The 24510-nt window shown below is 40.2% G+C and overlaps 1 protein-coding gene across 3 annotated transcripts in view; it reads left to right on the top strand.

The window, feature by feature from the left end:
• The first annotated feature begins 13546 nt into the window (after positions 1–13546).
• The window catches only part of PDXK (pyridoxal kinase), a 53290-nt gene continuing 42326 nt past the window's right edge, over positions 13547–24510 (top strand). For all 3 annotated transcript variants that reach the window (XM_062599388.1, XM_062599397.1, XM_062599404.1), the window contains exon 1: positions 13547–13682. In XM_062599388.1, coding sequence (XP_062455372.1) covers positions 13590–13682 — 93 coding nt within the window. In that variant the 5' untranslated portion in view covers positions 13547–13589. The remainder of the gene's footprint in view (positions 13683–24510) is intronic.

Consider the following 24510-nt stretch of genomic DNA (forward strand, 5'->3'; position numbering starts at 1 on the left):
AGTAAATTTGTAAATTGGGGAGGGTGTAAATGGGAAAGTTGTGTTCTGGGGCATCCTTGAAAGTACAAAGAACATTGTTCTTGCATGCTCTTACTGCCTTTATTATTATTACTACTATTAATATTGTATAATTAACCAAAACTGATACAGACTGCGACATGTTAGAAGCAGGATTATGGTAGGACATGCTTGTTCATACACCTTGAGCTACTGACCTTTGTAATTGGGCCATAGAGTGGATATCAGCAACTGAAGGATTGCTCAAGAGAAAACAAAAGCAAGTCAAAGGCTGTTATTCCTTAACAATTAAAATTAAAAATTTTAATTTTTAATTAAATACTCTACAGCTATAGTTATGCAGGTGCCAAAGTGATAAGAGATGAGCATTCTCTAAAAGTTCTTTACATGTTCATTAGTAGTAAAACACCACATGGAGTTACAGTAAAAATCCCACACAGAGTGCTACATGTCTCCACCTCAGGTACTGATGAGTCCTTCCGTTGGGTGGGATGGATACAAAAATGAATCTTGCTTTTCTGACAGGCACAGAATTTGCAGAAATGCAAAAACTGGGGTTTTTCTTGTTTTGATTTTTGTTTCTTTTTTCAGGCAAAGTGACCTATCCACAGCAAAGGCACTAGCAAAATTTAAATATAAATCTCTCAGGTAGTATTGAAACAGATTTTCATCAGAATAAAATCCTATAGAGGTGATAGTTTTGTTACATACATGTTTATGGATACCTAAATTTTTAGATGGTAGTATGTTCTGATGGTGGTGAAGACCACAGAATACAATCTTAAGCACATGTGGATTTAGTTTTTATTTTATATAGTGTCAGGTGGAAATCCTTCTTTGTAGTTCAGCCATGGACCAAGACATGACTTACCTTAGAGCCTTATGCTGCCTTTGTGCTGTAGAGGATCTCAGCCACATAGGTGCAGTATAGTGCAGTGAAACTTGTACTAGCTACACTGAATGTGATTCTGGTGATCGTTGTATGATTCTCATGAGTCTTTATGGGATTCATGCAAGTGGATTGGACTTGGATTGGCATTTCAGTGATCCATATTGGCTGAAATTTCCAAGAAAGCAGAAAATGTTCATCCTCGCAACGTTCTGCAAGGTAACACAAGCATGTTTTGCATTTTATTCACATCACACAACTCAAAGAGAGATTTAGTGACTTTGTATTACAATGTCTTGTAGAACTAGAAGCTGAGCTGTAGAAACAGCCCTCCCTGTGGAAATGTAAGACTATAACTAATGTCTTGATATTCTGGACAGAGGGCATGATTGCTGACATGTAGAATGTTTTCAGCATGTTTGATCAGTGCTGCAGTCAAGTATCCGTAACGGTTGCATCCCAGATTATATAAATTCTCGTTCGGATAAGAGGAGTGGAAAGAATTTTTTTTCTCCTTTTATCCCTGAAATAAAAAGACTTTGGAGATATGTATTCTCTGCTGTGGGACTTGAACTCATTTTGTACGTGACTTACACAGGCCATTTTAAAAAACAAATTATTTCATCTGCAAAAATGTTGCAACTTATTGCAAATAATACAGTTGATGATTGTAAATAAAATTTGAGGGGAGCAAAAATACTTTTAACATCATCTTGTGCAGTGCTTTCCTTAATATGATTACCTTGTCATCACTTCTTATTAGACAGTGGAGAGGAGAAATCCTTAGTTCTTAAAGAAACCTTATTTAGAAAGTTTAAAAAACTTCCAAAATCAGTTTTTAGGCCCTGTTCACATGAATTTTACCTCAGAAAATGAATTATTTTACATAAATTGATTTTTCAAAAAGATGATGCTGTCCTTGTTCTGTAGATATGTTCTTTACTTCTGAGAGACAGGCTTCTGATTTTAGCATCTCCAGACCTTGTCTCTGATATTGACCCTACACCGGAGGAAAATACAGGCATGCTAAAGGAGGCGTTTGTTGAAGTCTTTCACATACAGTAGGTCTTTTTGCCGCCCCCCCCCCCCTTTTTCTTTTCCTTAGACTGCACTTCAAAGCATAGGCTTAAAATCCTTCCTACAAGCCAACGTTATGTGGCAATTCCTTTTGGAGGATTAAAACAGAGAAGGAGACTTATTGCTAATATAATCCTTTCGGCCTGCAGGCCACTGTTTTGAAATATCACAATGTTCTGGCATCAACATCAGCAGATAATTAGCCTACTAGCCAATTTCAGAGTTGTAAAGAAAAATAACAATTCCCAGTGGCTTCAGCATGAACATTTTAAAACATTCCACACACACAAAACATTGTAACATGGTGTAATTACACAGTTCCTAAACTAAGCTGTTCCTTATTTACATTTCTCTTTCAGATGTTTGTTTTCCGTAATAAAAGTAAAGCTTTTGGTGATTTGAGTTCTGCTTACTATGTGTTTTTAATACAGGTAGGAGTTCTGCAGTCTTAGAAATTATTTCTTGTGTATGTTCCTGCAATAGTTGTTGCTGAAGAATTGCAGCTGCTCTTCCTCTGATCTGACCATTGAAGACTACTCACAGGGCTCACCAGATGGGGAAGGTAATGTAATACTCAGCACAAAAGTATGCGTGCAAGATCAAAAAAAAAAAGTGAAAGGGAAAAAGATTGAAAACAGGATTCAAGATCTTAATACCAAAAAAGCAAGACTTCTTCTCTAAGGCCAGTAAGATTCTGGATGCATCGTTTCCTATAATTTCTTTCTGCTGGTGGACACTTTAGTTTAATCAAGGCTTAGTTGGACTCCAGTCTTGACCATTAATTTGTGATCCTGCCCAGAGCAGGAACGCAATGCTAAAATAGCTCTTATTGAAGAAATTTTGCTTTCTACCAGCTAGTGAGTATGAAGAAGGAATCCCTGTATTACATACCACCTCTTTGACACAGATTTGTGAAAAATGCCAGCAGTTATGTTCTCCAGGAAAAGGAACTGCACAGTCTTAATTTGAGGAGAGTAGATCTACTTCCAATTTGGAGTCATCTTTTCATCAGCTTTGCTGCTATGATAGAACAGCAAAGTGTCGGAGACATTTGCCATAAAATGCAAGCTGAAACTATAAACGCTTCTATAATCAAGTATGTGTATTTGCCTCTGCAGAGTATTGCCAAGGAGCAATTTCACCTCCAAAAAGAAAGCCCTCAAGTCTTTGTCGTTAGTCTTTGTGAGAGAAAGAACAGGAATCATAGTTGAGGTCTTGTGCTGGTTCCAGGTAGGCTGTCAGAAGGGAGGGATGCGGTGAGTGACCTGTCTTTCCTGCTTGGGGATCCAGGGATCCACTCAGGACCCTTTAAGGCAAGAGAGTAACAAATTGCTACTTGTTTCTCACAGGCTATGAAACTGGCCCTTAAGGGCCTGAACTGCAACACAGTCGCTTGCTAAAAGGTAGGAGGTATTCTGGCTTTCCCTGCACGCGCGTACTTTGGAGCTCAGTGAATGAACTGCTTGGGGTACAGAAGAATTTTTAACGTATGTGAAGATAGTAAGATTTGAAGGAAAGCAATATGGATGCCAGGCACAGGAATCTGCAGTTGTCCGTTGGCATGTTCAGGGCTTGAATATGGTACAAACAACTTTATTGATCGTTCCTAACCAGCCAAGGAGCCTACCATTGCTGATGATAATGATACGATATGCAGCTGACATAGCTGCCAGGACCAGATGGTAACTTGCAGTCTTCACCCATTCATCTCATGTAATCTTTGCATTTTTTCTATGTTGGTTTAACTTATTTAATTATAGGAGTTGTTATACTGGTGAAAACCCCTTTATTATCAAACCTTCTGGCATCTTGGTGGATGTTCTTCGCTGTGGTGTTTGTTCTTTTTTATGTAAAGAAGTTCTTTCTTCCCCCCTTCGATCCCAGGATAACCAATTTAGGAAGATGAAAGATCCTCATAGGAAATTATCCTGTATGAAGCATCCTACTTTCAATTAGGCAAGAGACTAAAATAAGTCCAAAACAATGTTCTGTTTTCTGACTTTCCCTTTTCAGAGGCATGAATCTAGATTCTGTGGCTTGCACACAGTTGTATTGCTAATATTTGCATGTGTTTATGCTAATGGTCTGTATTTCTTAGATTCTCATTTCTTTCGCTGGAGTTGGAAGGTGGCTACTTTTTGAATTGTTGTTTGCTGACAGGATCTTAAGCAGTGTTATCTTAAATTTCAGAAAAATGTTAATTATTCATGTTACAAGAATGAAGGCTAATGATGAATTTCCACCGAATTTTTGCAACTTTGCCTCTTTGCATAATTTTCATTTCTAGAGAAAGATGCGTGGGGTTTTTTTACAGATACCAATAGGTGCTAAACCAACAGTGCACTTTACTAGTAAGTGTTATCTAGCAAACCTAAAATCATTCTGAAATTACTGATAGCTTTGACTGTTACAAGTTTGATATGAAACCCTAATCCTGCTAATGTCAGCTATTTCATTCTACCATTATATTTTTGTACTAAGCAGGAAAATCAGAGCTAACTAGATTAGCATTTGCTACTAGTTCCAATGGTCAAAGCTACAATAGTGGGAGAATTGACTCCTGGTAACACAGGCAAAAGCAAGAGTAAGTTAGAGGAGAGTTTCTAGCCTGGAAAAAAAGAAAGTAACATCCCTTGATTTCTGATATCTGTCCACTGTTAAGACTAATCTTGCTAATTAGTGAAATGATATTCTACTAATTAGTGAAATTATACTAACTGGAAAAAAACTAAGTAGTTTTCTTGGGAACTTAAAGCTTAATTTAAAGTAAAATGTGTTTTTGTAATTACTGAAGTAAAAGAACAAAATGAAATTACCATTACCCAGGTAACCGGACTAAAAATAGATACAGTATTAGTCAGCTTACCATCTACCCCCTGCAGCTTGATCTCAAATGCAAATCTGTTCCGTTTAGATCACAGTAGTGGCCTGAGTTCCCTGTGCACATTTCCCCAGGGAATAAATTGTGTAGGGATGTAGCTTTGCCTAAGCTAATACCCTTAGCTTAGGATCTGAAGCAAGTGACTCATGACTGCAAGACAACAACATGTGACGCAAGACACACATACACACATGGAACAAACTGCTGAGAAATGCAGTTTGTGACTGTGAGGTTTGTTCTCCCTGCTGGGAATGGCCTTGTTCTTTTCCAGCTGTTATCAGGCTCTATAAAGCAAATGCACGTACTATTGCATTTCAGATCCAAAATCTGCATCAAGCAATTTTCAAGGTTAAATGATAAAAAGGTAGATACTGAAGTGTTTGTGATTTCAAACTACTAAAAGGAATGAAATCAACACATTTTCCTTCCTTCTTTTCTTTCAAGTGCCTTAAAAATGAAGCAAACTCCAAATTAAAATATTTACATGCATTTCTCTAATACTACTATCATGATGGCATGTTGCATTGCACTGTATTGCATTGTAGCTGCTTGCATCTTCTACCTCTTTGCTTACCAGAGCAGGGTTTTGGTCTGTTGCTAGAACTGTTATATTGGTTGATAAAGAGCTCTGCTGCCTCTTTAGCTATGGTGAATTATTATACAAGAACCAAACAAAACCAATAACTGAGGTTTAACTCCCAACATTATGATTTTTTTTCTCTTTCCTGTTAAGAGTGACAGAGCACTGGAACAGGTTGCCCAGAGAGGTTGTGGAGTCTCCTTCTCTGGAGATACTCAAAACCCACCTGACACGATCCTGTCTAACATGCTCTAGGTGACACCTGCTTGAGCAGGGAGGTTGGACTAGATGATCTCCAGAGGTTCCTTCCAACCTCAACCATTCTGTGATTCTGTGTGACCAGACTACAAGTTGCTATTAAGCACAGCAGTTCCTTTGCCTTCAGCACAAACATGCAAACTTATACCAGCCAAAGGAGGCTTTCTGCTTTCTTTTCATTAACCATTTTGTTACATGGGTACAGGAACAAGAAGGTGTAGACAAGGGGACTAGCAGAAATATTTGTATACCAGAACTGGAAATTGTAATAGTGTAAGAGGTGTTGCAGCCTGGAATTTTGCAACAAAATGCTGTACTGTTTTGGAAAGGGGAGTATTATAGTTCTCAAGAGGTAAGGTTGAGGTTCAAGAATCCCACTCAGTACAATGCTGGACTGCATTCCACTTGTAATGGTGGTAGTATTTTAAAAAGAATTTTGTCATCCTTGCCCTATCTGTCATCTTGATACTCAGCCCTTTTTGCATTATTCGTAGGAGCAGATTCCTTTACTTCAATAAAACAGTATGATTGCAAGACTGGGTCTGACATTTGGAGGCTGATACATTGCCTGGTCTCCCTTGGGCCCCATTGGAAAAGCCTTTTTGTGAAAATGCTCAGAATAATATATGGACCTTCTGCAAGTCAGTGATACAGAACAGATTTTAATCAGAGGTGTAAGAGAATGGCTACTCCACTGTTAGTCTTCTGATCATAGTCTCTTAATATTTTAAATGATTTTTCTTTATAAGATTACAAAGCAAGGCTACTCTGGGATGTGTCTGGGTCTTCATACTGCGAAGTTTTAAAGGCTACAAGAGAAGGGAGTACTCACCAGTTTCCATGACTGGATGTGGAATATAGAATTACATTGTTTTCATTATTTACGGCCTATTATAGGGACTGATTCTCTCAACTTTGTCTAAAGGAAATCGGAACATCTATGATTGTATTATATATACATATAATACAATATATAATACACTCATATAGTATATACTATACGGGCTTATTATAATCACTAGTGCGGCCAGTATGGATTTAAGCCCAACTATCTTCCTGCATGCTATTTTTCACCAAAGCTAATAGCATGCCAACCCTGCGAGTTTGCAGTTTTACTTTATTCTAGGTTTCTGAGAAATAGGAACGATTGGTGCTCTTTTTCTATTAAAGCCAGCAGCCCCAACTGCTTGTCAAAAAGTTTAGATTAGTCATCCTGATTCCTCCATGTAGAATATGTTAAATGGTAAGATTCATGTTCAATGATCTACTTTCTTTTGCTAAGAAAATGGCTCTTTCTCCACTATTGCTGACAATTCTTAACAAAGCTAATAATTTTAATACAGGTCAAGTGAAAATTTGGTCTGAAACAAGCATAATGGTCCCCTCATAAGTCAAATGCTGGAAATACTTTATTATTGTTTTTGTTGCTATTACAGTCACAATTTGGGGGGTATTTTAACAATGTGTCTTAGCAAACCTTCAACTAACTAGCAAGAATCTGTCATAAATACCGATGATCTCCTGATTAGGGAATACAGAATTACAGTCTATGCTGTTCAATTCTGCTACTTAAAGACTTATTTAGGCAAGGAAAGGCTATCAATATGACTTTTAAGAAAACTTGACCTTTTAACTTCTGTGGAAGCATGAAATGATTTGGAGAATCCTTATACAAGTTACAAAATCTTTTGTGGTTAAGACCCTCTCTCTATGCATCTTTATCAAGCTGAGTGCTCCATATTCCAGGCAGCCCTATATTATTGCTGCTAATATAGAAAATCAGGATGGCAGGAGACCTTTGTAGACAGATGTAGTCTGCACTCATGTTCCAACAAAAATCAAATATCTTCAATATGCATAAAAGATATTTGTTCCACTAGTTATTTAAAAACAAGCAGACCAAAGATGGAAACTCAACAACCTTCTGAAGCAATGCTGCTCCTTCATTATGGACATATTCCTGTCGTCTTTGTAGCTGTGTCTTATGCATCTGTAAGTTGTTATCAAAGTTTGTCTTTGATTAAATTAAAGAAACATTTCCTCCCAAGTTGTGTGTTTGGAGCCTTAGATCATTTTATGGCCTCCTGAATCAGTCTTTCGTGAAAAGCAGTTCCCAAAACTTGACAGTACTCCACCAAAAACCCTATCAATGCTGAGTGTGCTGGAAGGATTTCTGCGTATGTCTTGCAGACTGTATTTTTGTTTATGATGTCCAAAAGGTCATTACCTTCACTGCAATACTGTGATATTGCTGACTCCTGTTAAGCTTGTTATTCACAGCAATTTCACAATTTCTTCATGCTTTAGGAGCTGGAATTCCAAAGGGCAGCAGCACAGATCTAGGAAGTAAGCAACCTGGGCAATAAATGGCCTGTAAAGATGTTTATCCTGTCTGCCCAGGAGCAAAGCCAGAGGGTCTGTAAAGATGTATATCTCCTTGGTCTGCTAACTGACCAATTGTGCTGTGTATTGCCCCAGGCCTGCCACAGGGTGTAGTGCTTTTTGCTGCTCTGACAGGCTTGGCAAAGGCAAGTGAGGGAGACATGAGAAGGATTTAGGGGAGCTGTAGAAGAAGGATATAGAAGGAACAAGGAAAATCAGTGGAAGTTGCCAGTTGTCATCTAGACTATCCTCTCCCTAGATCATATTGTGATAATCTTCTATTACAATTCAAGGCCAGGAGCTTGAGCAGGTGTCATCCCAGTAGTACTACAGCATCAGCTGTAGGGAGTCAACTACAGTAGAAAGCCTAGGGCAGCTTCTCTATTGCCTACATTTGATCTGACCTGAACTGCTCTTTTTTATTCTAAGGAAGCTCTTTCTCACACAGCAATTTGATCTTTACCCCATAAATAGTCATAGTAACACCCAGATTTGGGGGAATATCTAGGAGTCAGTCTTTTCAAATGGAGTATTACTTGAGAAGGATAGCATGGCAGAATGCATAATGACTAAGTAGTTGAAGGCTAGCTTTACTTTCTCCTCTGACAAATACTCATACTCCTGAGAAAGGGGCCTGACTGCCTAAGGAGCAGGTAGGGCAAAGTTTGTAGAAAACCGCTGCTTGAAAACGGTGTACTCACATTTAGATGAACTGCCTTCTGGAAAGGAAGAAAATTTGTTTTGCTGTCTTGGTGTTGCTTGTGACAACTTTTTTAGTGTATAGAAATAGAGGCTTAGCTGTATTTTGTATCTTGTGGCTCGATATTCAGCTGCTGTTGAGTCATCCCCCTTGCTTACGTTGATTGCATAAGTAGGTTCCCCTGCTTAATCCATGAAAAGACTGAAATCTTTACAGTTTAGAGTATAAGTGGGGGCATCAGTTGTTCCTCTAGGGTAAGTACGAAGATGTAGAAGTAATTTGCCTTTGGAGCTTTCAGAATAATAGGAAGAAAGTAGCAATCCTGCACAGAATTTGTTTCTCAGTTTCTTTAGGGAAACAGCATGTGGTCCCCTGTAGCAAACATTCTTTCACCGCCAGCAGCTGCAGAGAGGACAGACCTCTGCATCTGCACTCTTGCTGCCTTCCTAACAAGAGCTTTAGCTTTGCTACCCCTACTGTAGTTTGCTTGCTCAGGTACACAATCAGCCTGGCATTAGCTATGCTCAGATGTGTGAGATGTGTGAGAGCTCCCTAACCATATTCCTTGTCCTGCCTATGTGGCCTAGTAGCTGCAGGAGTACTGTACAAAACCTAAGGACAAACATTAATAAACATATGATGTGTGCTTTACTTCTTGGGAAAGGAACTTACTGTAGTGAGAATGTCAGATGTGCTTGGGCAGTTTTTAGAAAGAACTGCTTTATCTGTCAGAACACTTCCTGATACCATCTCTGGACAATATATCACTATCAGGAAGGGGAAGTTATAGTCAGAGCAGGTAATTAGGCACAGCACAGCACAAAACATTACTGTCAGTGCACAACCATTTTAACAGAGGCCTAGACTCTCCTGACAATACTGTGAGGCCTACAAGATGGATTTCTTGAGTCATCTCCAAATGGAATATATGGTGGTATGTATGCATCATAAGCTTGCGAGGTCAGAGAGGAACATTGCTGGGGAAGGGAGAAGGAGGAGGACCAAAGGACAACATCTGTTTTCCAACAATTGCCCTCCAGCCTGGAGGAAGGCAGAAGAAATGTTAGGCTTCAGGGTATTAAGAGCTATAGAAAAAAATATAGGACAATAACAACATTTCAGCATTTGCTAAGTTGTGTTTGTAGAGGCTTTAAGAGTAGCACAATGAGAGTGCAAATGTTCTCTCTTCTAAATAGCAAGTAATAGCCGCCCATTTGTAAAGCACAGGATACATGAGGCACTTGCTATTAAATGAAAAACAGTGGTTACACTTCAGGCTGAATGAACAAGTTTAAGTGGGTTTCCTGTTAACTGATTGCAATGTGTAACTTATATAGGTATGTATCACAAAACAGCCTATGTGTTCTTTGGAAGTGCATGATGAAAGAGGCATGTGTATATGGCATATGGCTTACTCCATATATGCATGTTTGCTTATAGTGTGTTCCGCACTTGCTTACGCAGTATTAAACAAGCAGAGCTGGAAGCTTCTGCTGTTAAGATTGCCTAACCTTTTCCATGCAAGATCTTACATTTAGTTTTTCATAAATTTGCCAAGCTCTGAATGTCTGCATAGCCATTTTCTGCTGTAGATTTGCTTTGGAGGAAGAAAAGGAGAGAAGACAGAGGGAAAGAATATCAGCTAGAATAGTTAAGTCATATCTGGAAATGAGTGTTGCAGAAAATACAGACTATCCTCTCACCACATTTCTGGCGATCTTTCTTTCAAAAGATATTGACATCTTATTGCTGTTTATTGGAATCCTGGCCTTCTTACTTCAAGGGAAAGGGCGCTTTCCCATCAAGAATGTTCATTTTGCTTATATTATGAAAAGCAGCCCGAAATTTAATAGAGTTCATTAGCCTCTGTGAAGAAAAAAAGATTGTATATGTCCTGTTATGATTTGTTAGTACTTCAAATTCTTCAAAATTTTGTCTTCATTAAAGGGGATTTGGCCTGCAGCTCCCAGTCTGGACTCTGACCATCCTGTCTGGTCTCATCACTGCAAACTGGAGCAAGGAGCCTTACCTTGTCCTCCTTTGTGAGTCCAGGTAACATCTATGAGGCTTTTGCCTGCTTTGAATACAGAGGGACCAGAGCCAGATCCATGTTGCAGGGGAGAGCATGAGTGGGTACGGGGCAAGGAGTTTGAATTAAGAGAGAAAGGTGAGACAAAAACACAGTAGGGTTAAGAGTGATGACTGGAAGTTGAGACTAGATAAGGACACACATTAGGGAACTATGGAAAAAAAAAGAAAAAACTGTGAAGTTGTTGGAGGTAAATGGTGGTTATTGGAGCTAGAGGAAGGAACAGAGTAGCTGAAGTCAGAGGAAAAATTAGAGGAACAATGGGCACAAAAAGTTAGAGATGCAAGAGAAGAAAGTGTTGAGGAGAAAAAAGATCTGGCAAGGAGCTTTGGCTGTAGGAATACTAATATGATGAGAGGAGGTAGATTAGGACTTTGGATCCTGAAGGATGGGGAGTGACTGAGTGGTAAAAAGCAAGCAAGGAACCTGGAGAGGGAGAATGGAGATGGGTGACCAGAAACCGAGGAGGATAACATTCTTATATACACCTCTGTCTCTAATTCTTCTGCCTTGCCCTGCCATCCAGACCTGTCCACTTGAGATAACCTCCTCATGTGAAATGCTGTTTTGTTATGTTTTCCCAAACTGCTTTATCTTGAGCATATATGGCTCAGATTCCCAACTGGAATCATTGGTCTGACCCAAGACCAGATACTCCAAGGGGTCGTACCAACTTCTACAATTCAGGAAAATACCTAAATTTTATAAGTGATGGAGGGAGAATTCTCAGGTTTAGTTCCATTGGAGTCTATTTTCTATTGTAACACTTACCCTAAAGTGGTAGCAACACTACTCTTCTCCTCCCTTGTGGTAAATCCAATCCCTCTAAGATTATCAATATCTCAGACATTCATCTAACAGCTAATTCATCAACGTATGGGAAGCCAGGGCAAAGAAATAAAAGGAAAATGTTAATCAGCTAGATTTCTGTACAGATTGTTTTGCATCATATCCTCAAACACGAACTGAGGAATTGTAAACTAAAGTAGAAACTGTTAGTTATAAGGCCAACCTAAAACAAGTTCTAAATTGTGAGATTGGAGTGACAACAGGAAAGCGAGAACATTTTGCTCCCTCGTTTTCCAACTGTTTACTTATGATGCGGAAAATACTCTTTCGTATTGCTGAAAAAACAATCAGGTTATTTAAATTGTCAATTTAAAGCTATACATTAAGAAGGACCAGAGGCTTCAGGCATGATTTCTTGTTGAGAAGCAATCTTTAACTGAACTTGTGACGGTCAATAACGACAAATGGCCAGAGGAAGGTGAAATTCCAAGGCTTGTTACGAAGTCCTATCTTTGCTGTGTCTTGAAGTATTGTAGCATTTGCCAACAAAAACAGCTTCTTTCACTCTTTGTCAGCACTCTGAAGGTTATTTGGGTCAATAATACATAATTGCGCTCTCTTCAAAATCTCACCGAGTGCTGCGTTCTGTCAGAGCCTCCACGGCTTAGGTCTGCCTGCTACCACAGTGTGTCGTGTGTGGGTGTCTGTGGTGTCAGCAGCTTCTCAGCACGTTATGGATGTTTGAGGAGGGATGTGTGCACTGCTGGTGGTCTCTCAGCATGCGGGGACAGTGGCTGGGAGCACGCTGTGGTGCAGGTGTGGGTGGCTAGTGCTGTGCAAGGGGGCAGCATTGGGAAGTGTTGATAGCAAATGGGGGTTAGCAGGCAAGATGTGTGGGGTGTGAAGGTTGAAGGCTGATGTTACCTGTGCTGGCTGATGTTTGGTGCTGGAAGCATGTGAGGCGTGGAAGTGAGGTGCGAAGGCAGGAGAGGGACACACACAGCTGGTGTGAAATGTGGGGCTGGGGGAAGGGTGGCCCTGTGCAGAGCTCACCAGTAGCCCAGCCGAGGGCAGTGGATGTACTGTGTGGGGCTCGGGAGGAGGTGCGGGGCCTGGCACCTGGGTAAGGTGCATGTGAGTGTCCATGTGCTCAGTGTGCATAATGTGGTGATGGTGTTAGAGCTACTGGGGAGGGGGGGACACCTGTGTCGCAGGAGGGTATAGGTGTCAGTAAGCAACTCTGCCTGTTTGGGGGAAAAAAATAAAAGTAATTCCCCTCATGGGGACGAGGGCAGGCAGAGGAACGGCTTGTGCCCAAGGGCGGTGCGCGTGACTGCGAGCGACCGAGCGAGCGAGGGTGGCACAGCGTGGCGCAGGGAGGGCGCCGGCGCCGTCCGTCGGCGGGAGGAGGGGGGGGGGTCGGTGACCCTGGGGTCGGTGCCTCAGGGTGCGTGTCACGGAGCAGTGCCCGCCGCGCCGCGGGGCCGCTGCCGAGACCGCGAGGGGGCCGGGCCGGGCCGGGCCGCCGGGGGCGCGGGACAGCGCGTGCCCTGCGTGAGCGGGGGGAGGCGGGCGCAGCGGCGGTACCTGCCGCCCTCTGCGCTGCGGGGCGGGGCGCGGCGGCCGTTAACGGCCGCGGGTGGCCGGATGGCCGCGCGCCCGCTGTCGGCAGCGACGCGAGAAGCGGCTCTTAGGTGCCCGCGCCGATCGCCTGTCTCCGGCGGGGCCCGCGGCGGCAGAGGGCGGCGCGCGCCGGCTCCCGCCCGCCCCCGCGCTCCCCGCCTCCCGCGCGGGGTGGCAGGGGGAGAGAGGGCGAGCGCGTGACGGCGCGCAACGCCCACGCGCCGCCGCCGCCTCCGCCTCCCGCCGCGGAAGGGCGCCGCCGCTACCCTCGGCTCGGGGGCGGGCGGCGCAGCGGCAGCAGCCATGGAGCCGGAGCGCGAGTGCCGGGTGCTCTCCATCCAGAGCCATGTCGTCCGCGGCTACGTGGGCAACAAGGCGGCCACCTTCCCGCTGCAGGTGAGCCGGCCGCTCCTGCGCCCCGGGGCGTCGCGGCGGGCGGCCTCGTCCCGCCGGCTCGGGGAAGGGCGGCGGGCAGCCGGGGTCAGCCTGCGCCGGGCGCCCCCCGCCGCCTGCTCGTTTATATAAGTGCCCGGCAGCCGCGCAGAGGGGTGTGCGTGCGTGTGTCTTTCGGGGGGGTGAGGGGGGGTGTCACGATTTTGGGCCGGCCGCTGGGGGCGGCGGTGGCGGTCGTGTGCCGCCGGCGAGCCGCGGCCCGGACGAGCCCGCCGCTTCCTCCGCGCCCCCGGCCCGGCCCCCGGCTCCCGCCAGCGGCCGGCGCTGGCGCGGCGCTGTGGCCGGAGCGGCAGCAGCGCCCCGGTGCTGAAAGCGTGACTTCTTCTGTGCAGTCGCTTGAGGGTGCAGCGGGTGGGTTTTTTGTTCCTGATTTTTCTTTCTTTCTTTCTTTCTTTCTTTTTCTTTCTTTCTTTTTTTTTCCTTTTTTTTTTTTTTTTTTTTTTTTTTTAATGCTGGTCTCTCATTGCCGGTTTGCTCGGCTTCGTAATGTGACGTTTTGTGCCTTACGGGCACTCGTGGCTGTCGCTACGTGGAGCGCGTCTTAAGGGATGTGTTTCAGCATCCTCTTGAGCGTAGCTGGTTGAGGATGACACCATTTGAGGCCAGTGCTTTTAATGGGCTCTCGGGCTGCACAGCTTGGTTCCCGGTGTCCTTCAGTAGGAACAGGGAGCTGAATTTGATGGACTAATGGTCTGACCTAGTAGGATGCAAAGCCTCTCTGGTCCTCAGGTGTGGTGGAGCTCAGTAACCTTTCCCTTGGATTAGGGAAACTGCAGCAGAGTAAGCAGAAGGGCCACAGGGTGGCTGCAAGAAGCTGGACCAGGGAAACTGGTTTACATGTCCTGGGATTTGGGGTATAATTGGAACTTGGCCTTTGTGGCTGTCATCTGCTGACTTGAGAGTTGCTTGCCAAGATTTAGCTGACTATGGGAAAACTCCAGTGTGCTTTAGGACAAGCTTTTGCAACATCTCATTTTTGTACCTTGTGAAATGCCTTTATCATAAAGGGGTTAATTTGGGGCCTAATGACAAAGAGGTCCTTGCTTCTTGACATGAGTGTGGCTGTACTAGGTTTGCCGTCTAAGAATTTCATTGTCAGAGTGTGTTGTCATATTTGTTATCTTGGTACATGTTTAACAATGGTGTAATATCACTTGACTAGGCACAAGAGATGATTAACAGTGCATTTAAGAACAGACCTGCAACAAACCACAAAGCACAACCATTTATCATTGTCATCCAGTTAGGATGTAACCAGCTCTCTTCAAAATTAGGATACAGTTCAGGGTGATGTGCATATGAAATCTATGTGTTGTAGAAAAACCTGTGAATGTGGAAACTCATGTCTGAAAAACTGTCACGATCTGTAGGCCAAATGTTTTTCCTTTCCAAGTGATATAGGCTTGCCTTTCAGCCTTTCATACTTTAATGGAATGATATCTAAGTATGGGCTTCTCCCCCCTCAAGCTATTTTTGTGATAGCAGAAAGGCACACAGTAGCCCTTATTCCAGAAATCTTCAGTCTCTTAAACTAATGTCTTTGTTTTAATTCTGGGTTAAAGGTTCTCTTTACTGTTTTGGAACTCAGTCCTCCTGTGGCATATGACACTGTATAGGACTTGGTGAATTAATAAAATGCTACTATTCTGAAGAAGTGCCTACTGGTATGGTAGCTGTGTTCTGTTTTGGAAGCTCTAAAACTTAAATTGTGTAAGATTCCTCAGTGAATAGTATAAGAGTAAGTTGATGGGATGGTGAAGAACTGAACTGCTATCACTACAGGTATTTTTTATATAGACAACTCTTAATGATGTTTTTCCCCCTTTTATTTATTTATTTATTTATTGAACTTAGGAAAGGAAATATAAACTTAAGCCTCTTAATTAAATTTTTTTCTATAACAAGGAAACCTGGTGCTAGTCTAGAGGATGGATTCAAATCCTCTGCCATATTTTTATCATTTCTCATTCTTTGGTACTTTGGTTTTCTAAGTCAATAAGGGTGAAATGAGGCTTACTTCTCAGCTCATCAGTCCTAAATTTGCCAGGCAAGATATTCGTAGATACGTGTGTGTGTGTGTGTGTGTGTGTGGAGGGGGATTGTGTGGTGGGCAGAAATCATGACAGAACAATTCAGAAATCTAAGATTGGGCAAAAATATCCAAATGAGAAATGGACTTAGTTTCACTTGGGTTTTACTGACTTCTGTGAAAAGGGCAATTGTGTTTGAGTGATTTGATCTTTGAAGGAAGACTATGAAATTATTATTTATTAAAAATAAACATTTTAGGAATGTACGTAATAGAGAAGAATTCTGTAGGGTCATTTCTTAACCAACTGTTTTTGCCTTGTCAGATTTCCACTACATTAAAAGTTAAACTATTTGAGAAGAAGGTTTGTTGAAAGACTTCCTCTATGAACCATGCAGTATGCATTTAGATATAACAAACATATTAGTATAGAGCATATATTATAGCAATTGTATCTCTAGATATTATAGTAATGGAAGTAATACAGATGGATGAGAAATACTAGAACCCGTTTTACTGTTTCAGAGCTAAAATATATTTGTTTATGTACTTTGAGATTACAAATTAACTAATAGGCCTTAGAAAAGATTTTTCAGGTAGAAAAATGCCAGGAAGACACTTGTCCTCAGCTGTGCTTTGAATTCTTTTTGTCAGAAATTTAATTATTTTTTTACTGCTGAGTGTTACTGCCTCATTAAAGGTTGTTCTCAAGGTTTTTCTGAATGTTTTTTAAAACGGTTGTAAGTTATTTCATAATCATGCCACTTGAGCAATTCTTGATCGCATAAAATGATTTTGGATTGCCCAGCATTTAAGTGGGGAAGAGTGAATGGATGTATATTAACTTAGGGAGTTGCTACTATCTGCCAGATGAATTGCTTTAAAGTGCCAAAGGGTATTTGCCCTGCTTGACTAAGGGCTGTCATAGTTTTCATGATATAAAATAAAAATGCATGCTTTTACCATACCATTCACCATTACTTTTGTCACACATTCTTTTCCCTTAAGGGGATTTCTTGTAATTCGTTTTCAATATCTTTTTAACCTAGCTTGCTTACCTCACCTTCTGCTGAATGCTAGGTAGGTAAGGTTAAATGTGGCAATAGAGGAAAAGGTGTGGTACTAGCAAACAGAGGGATATAGTCCTCCTCAAACCACAGAGTGAGTATACAAGGTTGAGTTTTCTTATTCCTCTTCTGCTGAGGTAGTTAATCCTGACCATTAGGAAAATTTCAGTAGGTAGTTGTGTTTAAGATTTGTATATTCTGCCCATTATAATACCAGCTGTTCTGAAAGCATATTTCAGTCCCGTCTGTATGTTCAATCTTTTTGGTCTCTATGACTTAAAAAAAAAAGGGGGGGGAGGGGGTTGAAAGTGGAGTGAGGGGACAGGAGATGCCACTATGGCACTGGACATTAACATTTGGTTGCCACTGGACTAGGTTATATTCCTGCCTGCAAGCTAGAGACTATTGATTTTTGTTTACATGTGAGTAACAATGAGAGCTAGATAGTTTTATACTTTAATTTCTTATTTTGTGTTTGATAATGCTGATGGAATATGGTTATTCTTTTTCTTCTACCTTCATATTTACCAATTATGGGATTTTTTTTTTTCTATTTTGAATGTTTGGTTCTGAACTTCCTTTTTACATCTGCTTTTATTAAGAATGGAGCTAAAACCATGGACTAGCACCATTTATTACCTGTACCTGCATAATGCAATTCTGTTCTGAATTGTAGGACACCACTATAAAATCATCTACAATACAGGTGGTTTTTTTTTTTTTTTTTTTGTTTTGTTTTGTTTTTTCCTGCTGATTGGAAAGAGCTGTCTGCTCAGGCATTAATAAAGACAGGTGATTCTCATTCTTCTTGGGCTAGATGTCTTCAGTGATCATCTTTCACAGAAAAAGCAGTGGGCCTGCATTTTTAGTTCGTTCTTATTTGCAGAAGAGATGTGAAAATAACTTTTGACAAGCACAGGTAGGAATTTCTGTGATAATTAAGGATAATCTTTAACTACATTGTTCAGTCGCAAGTATGAATTTCTTCCATATACCGAAATGAAAACCATCACAAACCTGTTTCTAATTATTATCTGTTTCCCTTAGAAAAAAAAGTTTCTTTTTTGAACAGTGTAGTTAAACGTATTAAGTATTATACAGACATGGAGAGCAACAGTCTTTTAAGGTAACAGTTCTGTTTTTAAAAAGACTACGTCTGTTGCGTTGATTATATGAGTCAGAGAAAGAAAGACTCAATCAAAAAAGTCTTTACAGAATAACACTAAGAAATGTACGCGTTGGCTAAGCCTCCTTTCATTATAGATGAAAGGCTGGAAAAAACCCTAGCCTTTAAACCAAAAATAAATGCAAAGTTAAATAATGCATTTCCTGTTTGTAATATCCAAAGATTGTTCTAAATTATACATTTATAACAGGAACTGTGGCTGTAGATTCATGCTTCACATGAAACTTGCAGAAACATTATTCCTTGTCTCTTGTTTTTGTTCTTGTATACCAGGTAAGGAACTGACAGATGAGTTTAAAAAAAAAATAAATAAAAAAACCAGCCTTTTGGGAAGGTTCATCTGTGGTTACATAAGCAGCAATTTCTTGTAATGTCAATGCCAGTATATTTAGTTATGAAAGTTTAGTGAATGCCATATGCAGAATGCGGTCCTGAAAGAAGCTTGTAATCTGGAAGGTCCTAACAAGGTTGTTCCATCTAGCAGTTCTGGTTTCTGTGAAAAGGCTTTGACTGATCTTTCCAAAAGCTCTTGTCCAGATCAACCCGCTTACAAACAGAGGATGACTTTGGCCCTCTGGAAGCTTTTATGTACTGCAAAAATTTTAAAGAACTTCTAAGAAGATTGTAGGAGGTGGGCATTTGACCAGTGTGGTAAACTGGATGGAAAATAGAAAAGGACAAAACAGAGGGGGCAAGAGGACCAGAACTGCAGTGGAAATCTTGGGGAAAAAAAAAAAAAAAAAAAAAGAGGAGGTGGAGTGAGACAGGAAGGAGGGGAAAAAAAGGGAAAAAAGACTTTCAGGTCCTGTGTTGCTGGAAGACAGATTAGACTGAGGCAAAGTACTGGGAAAGGTACTGTGTTCTATTTACTTAACGGAAATAGTTTACATTTTGTAAAGCTGTAAACTAAGAGAGCCTAATTTTCTTTGCAAACTTTGTACACAAATCATTTCCACTACTAATGCAAAAGGATAAATTTGAAAAATTAGAGACGCTCTAACCTACCTAAAAGAATTTCAGCTGGGGTTACTGGGGTTACTATAGAATCTAAACTATGGTTGAGCAGAGTATCTAATACCTGTTGTCTGTTAAACAGAGGGCAGGGCAGACTGAGCAATCATCATCTGAGGTCGAGTCTAAATGTACAATAGTAATAGTCATGATTGTTCATATAACTCATTTAATTGTGATAACTTATTAAATATGATTTCCCCCCCAAGATTCTCTAAAAACTAAAATGACATACTTTGAAAGGACAAAAACTCTTTAGGTTGTCTGCAGTATTTTAGCTTCTCCCTCACTAAGAAAACTCTCACTTGATAATTGAATTGTTTCTTTTTTTTTCTCCAGATGTCTCAAAGCAGCGAAAAAACAAAATATTTACAGTAATTCAGTGTTCCAGAAGTGAAAGTGAAATTAATGCATTTTCTATCCTTAAAAGTATGTTGGGAATAGTTTCTAAAAGTACATTTATATCAAATGGTTTGTATGTTAACAATTTGTCATTTGCAGCTAGTGGTACTAACTGTAGTTACAGTTAATGGGAAATGAGATGGATATGTGCTTGGTTAATAACCTATATCGTGTGTAACACAAAAAAGTTCATTATAAATTGTGTAATATAAGTCATTAATCACTTCCTATTCATTTGACCAAAGAGATTAATACAGAACATGGCATTTCATGTTGTCAGTCATGCAAATACAGAACTGCTGAGGCATATTCCCACAGGCTGATTATATATTGCACTTTTAAAGTTATTTTGCAGTATGTGTATGGGGCCAGGTGACCTGTTGTCATTTTAAACTTTTGAAAAAGGGGATGATAAATACTTCCAGTGATTGATTATTCTTTTGTTAGAATTTGCTAACTTTTTTGTGCCTCATTATGAAAATTGGAACTATCCTATTGCATTTGCTGATATTTGACATAATATTTAGACTGCAGTCTGTGCTGCAATGAAGAACTGGTAGCTTTTTTCTTAGACATAAATATAATCTGTTACTGTAAGAATATAGCAAAGCAGAAAGATGAAAGAGGATCTGATTTTGGTTAGTACAAGAATATGCAAATATTTGGCTCCACGATTTGATTTTGGCCAAGAAAACTGCCTTGCCCTGATTCACTCACTCTCTTTGGGGGAAAAAAATCAAGCTTTCAAGAAGTTGCAAGTCTTACTAAAGAATTGCCTAAAGGTGGATCAGTGTTGTTTGTATGGAGACTATCATGTGCTCAGAGACTTGGTAGAGATATCAGCTTACTTAAGGCTTTCTCTATTTTTTTTTTTTAATTAAGAAATGACCTTATATTCTATCTATTTTAAAATCTTAGGATTTTTTTGATTGTTTAAGTTGTTGCAGTTATGATGTCTATTTCTACTCCAAATGAAATATTTGAAAGAATATTTTGCCTGTATAAACAGGCAAGGATAGAAAACAGTCTGTATTTATCAGATTTCTGCAAAGGCAGAGCTGCAAGTTAAAGTTCATTTCATTTGTAGAATAATTAAAAAGTAGTGGAATGTACTAAAAAAAGTACAGTAGTTTTTAATAATAAATGAATGGAGAATTGTATGAAGATGATAGAAATGTACACTTGAGAAAAAAAGATGATACACCGATGCTTCTCTAAAATATCTCTTTAAATGAAGTGTTTTCTCTTACTTTTCATTTGTCCTATTTTCATCCAAAAATGATGGTCAACCTTTCTTGAAGAGCTTAGTTAGTCATTTTAGATAAGGGATATAGGATTATCCATGGCTGACTAAACACATGCCATGTAGGTATCTTAGACTTCCTTAGCTGATGTTATGCAAGTGCAAGTTCCACTTTAGTTTCTGTTTTACGTGAACAGCAGGCTTGAGTGGGTGAAGCAAGGTTAATGTAAGGAGTCTGACATTCATGCTGGTACACAAAAGGTCCATTCTTCTGAAAGACCTATGTGTGATTGATTACTGTACAGCCACACGTTCTCTACAGAGGGAAAAAAACCAAAACTGTTGATGCATATTAAAGTTGAAACATGCCAAGAAGTTCCATGTTGACTGATAATACATGCCTCAACAGAAATCTGGCTAGTTCATCATCTTGTGGCTTGGCAGCAATAGGCTAACTTGTCATAGCAGTAAAGTATTACTGAACTGAAATTTGGCTGAACGGGACTTCATTCAAGATGCGTATTTGTTGGTGCTAACTCATCTGTGACTCCTCCAAGCTTCAGTTGCCTTAACATATAAAACAATTATGAATAGAGCAGGAGAGAGAACTGTGATATCAAAACCTGTTATATACAGGAAGACAACAGTAACAAAAAAACCTCGTCACTTCCCGTTCTGCCATCCTTTGTAAATTTTAAGCATATCAGCAAGTTTGAGCTGCTCTTACTAACTGTAGAAATTCACCCATGATGATTTGACTTCACTATCTTGGCAATTCAAAGCACTTCTTGCCAGAGGAATGCATTGGAGAGAATCGGGGTTTGAGCGCATGCTGGAAAATGAGTATCCTCTGTTGCAGAGCAAAAGCCATCAGGCTGCTTTCTGATCTGTAGAGGCAGCTGTTTCCAAAAGGAGAAGTAAATGATTTTCCTTACAAGTGGAACCTTTCCAGTCTAATCACAATTGATCCCATTTTCCCAATTATGGGATCCAGTAATATTTTACTTCTCAGAAGGGGATGTGGGAACTATACAGAAATCTGTAGCAAGGATGACAGTTATTTATGCTAAAGTTGAAGGGATTGTCGTAGTTATCTTGACAAATAGTATTCTGCAGTTCATAGGTCATCATACTTGAAATTGCCTAAGAAATTAAGTGCTTTTCAGTTACATAATAACAATATCAAAACAATGCCGCATTTTTTCTGCTCCTTACCTTTTCAGATTGTTTGCCAGTAAAGCCAGGTATTGTTGCTTGGATAGTGGCAGGTTAGCAGTGTTTATAGTTGAGAGTTTTTTTTTTTTTTTTTTTTTTTTAATCTTCTAGGATATAGTTTTGTGTTTTGCTGACTTAAATAGTGAAGCCAGCTTGAGAAAGTCTTGCTTTCCCAATGCCAGCTGCTTCTTCCACATGCACTGTTTTGCTGTCCACTTCAGTTGTTCAAGGAGAATCATTTTGTGAAGCTCTGAGAAGTCATTCAGGTTATAAATAACTCAACAAAAGAAAAAAAATGTCATGAGTCAGTTTTCTGATCAGGCTCACTGCACAGCCCCATATACATTTCTTTTGGCAGAACTGAAGCACTTGAGAAGCAGTGAGGGCCAAACTCCTACGCCTTGCACTGATTCTGAATGAAGCATTCTTCAAAGTACATGTTTATGTAAGACATCTGCTTTCTTTCTAGGAGTTGGTGAGACATTTAACTGTTTCCTAGAAGCTTCCCATTTTCCCCTCAGTGACCTTGGTGGGATATTTACATAACATGGTGGCTCTTTCAGGAAGTTATTTTCTGTTCCTTTTTTTATATTTTTTAATGAGCGTGTGTTATCTTGTAGCTTAACATCTAAAGCTATGGCAGGAGGGTAGGATCCATTCATAGTCTTTACCCAAGAGGGCTAAATAAATAAAACAAATCTCTTCTAGGGTAACTCTACCTTGGATGTGCATAACATACCAGGCCTTCCTGATGGATGGACAGATACAAAGCTAGCTATGCAAAATCTGAGGAATAGGATTAAAAAAAAAATCTAGAGGATGATAATGTGATACCCCTTTTTGTTCTTGCTCTTAAAAAATGAATTTCTGTCACCAGTGGTTGGGATGGTCCCTCTTGTAGAATCTGATACACTGTAATAGGCTGGAGATTAAATCCTGGCCTCGTCCAGCACTTGGACATACTGCTTCTATGTGTGCCTGCCTCTCCTAATCTATGTTTCTAAACTTGTGCAGCATAGTGTGTGATTCCAGCTTGTGAGAATTTGCAGTGACAGATACTATGTATTTGTGAAATTACATAGAAATGTAGAAGGAAGCAGCATAAAGATAAGGAATCTAAAAATTAGAAGTGAACCTGCAGATTTTCAGTAATTCTTCAGAAGAATATGCAAACTACTCCTTCTCCATCTGAAGCCAGTATTAAAAGTTTCTGTGACTTAGTAGACAACAGAGTCTCAGGGTGGGGGAAAATGTATTTTGTGGGCAGAAGGCAGTCAGATACATAAAAAAGGAGAATAAGGTGGTCCTTTGGGTTTGTTCTTTAGTGAAAAGAATGAAAGGGAAACAGATTGATATTTCCTTGTCTTTCATTACCTTAGCCCTTATAAAATGATATCTTGCAGATTTATTGCTTGATTCCACCCCAGATAAATATATAACCTCCTGCTCAGAGGAAGATTAGTAGAACAGCTATGCTGCAAATCTCCCAGCTCTGTAATTGGATTGATCCTGAACTGAACTGGTGTAATGCATCGTAGGAAACTGGCTGTGTGCGTCTTCAAGGCACAGGAAGTGTATTTGTTTAAAAAAAAAATCAATGAAAAATGTTGATGATGTATAACAGGGACTTTGCTAATGCTGAGGAAAGTGGTTTAGAGGGGAGGTTGATAGAGGTATGTATTCTGTGTCTGCTTAGTATCTTGCATTGAGTGATATTAGCAGTGTGTTGCAATCTTAGTGTGGAAGGTAAAACTGAGTTATCTGTGGTATTTGTTCTGAAGCATTACTGTGTCTCTGAGACTCACTTGAAGGAGCATCTTTGAAATGGTATTATCCTTCTTTTGAATTTGACCTATTTATGTTTCAGATGTGCGCTTATGTTGTGTTTCCAGAAGAAAGCAAAGAATAAACTATTTGAGACCAAATTCACTGCAGTCTCAGGCTGTTCTAGTCTTTTCTCTTCAAATATTATGTTACAGCCAGATCTGCCCATCTGTGAATTCTCAGTATGTACCTGTTTTGCCAGAGTACTTTGATAAAAATTGCAGTCTACTCTGGCAGAGGATAGTGGTGTATGTTTTCTGTACCAGTCTTTATTATGTTCTCTGTGGTGTCTAAAGCAGAAGTCAGATTGTAAATCCTGAAAGTTTGTATGCATTTGATAGCTGTTCCTGAATCAATGGCTGTATCAAGTAGTTAACATCCTAGTAGGACTGCAGTTATTCACCTAATTTGTTTCTGCATATTCTGCTGCACATTTATATTTTGACCTGGTAGAATTGTGCTCATATTCATTTTCTCCCCTCTTGTCTACCCTTCAAAATACTTACTGTTCTTGAAGGTACTTGGGTACATGCTTCGGTTATAGTTGCTGGCAAGCATACAAGCCATTTGTTACAGGATAAAATGTCTTTGGCCAAGCATTAATTACCAATTAATTTTCTATTGCATTGTGTTAAGCTTATTTTATATGGGCTATTTCTGCTTATTCAGCTACCTAGGGTTCACAAGCATCAGCAAAAAGCCCTAAACAACATCAAGTTGACTGCATGTTTGTTGATCTTAACAGTACAAGCAGTTAAGCTTTTTCTGAGGTAGCAGCATTTATAGGTGAGCTA

The sequence above is a fragment of the Rhea pennata genome, chromosome 1 (assembly GCF_028389875.1).
Source record: "Rhea pennata isolate bPtePen1 chromosome 1, bPtePen1.pri, whole genome shotgun sequence".
Taxonomy (NCBI): domain Eukaryota; kingdom Metazoa; phylum Chordata; class Aves; order Rheiformes; family Rheidae; genus Rhea; species Rhea pennata.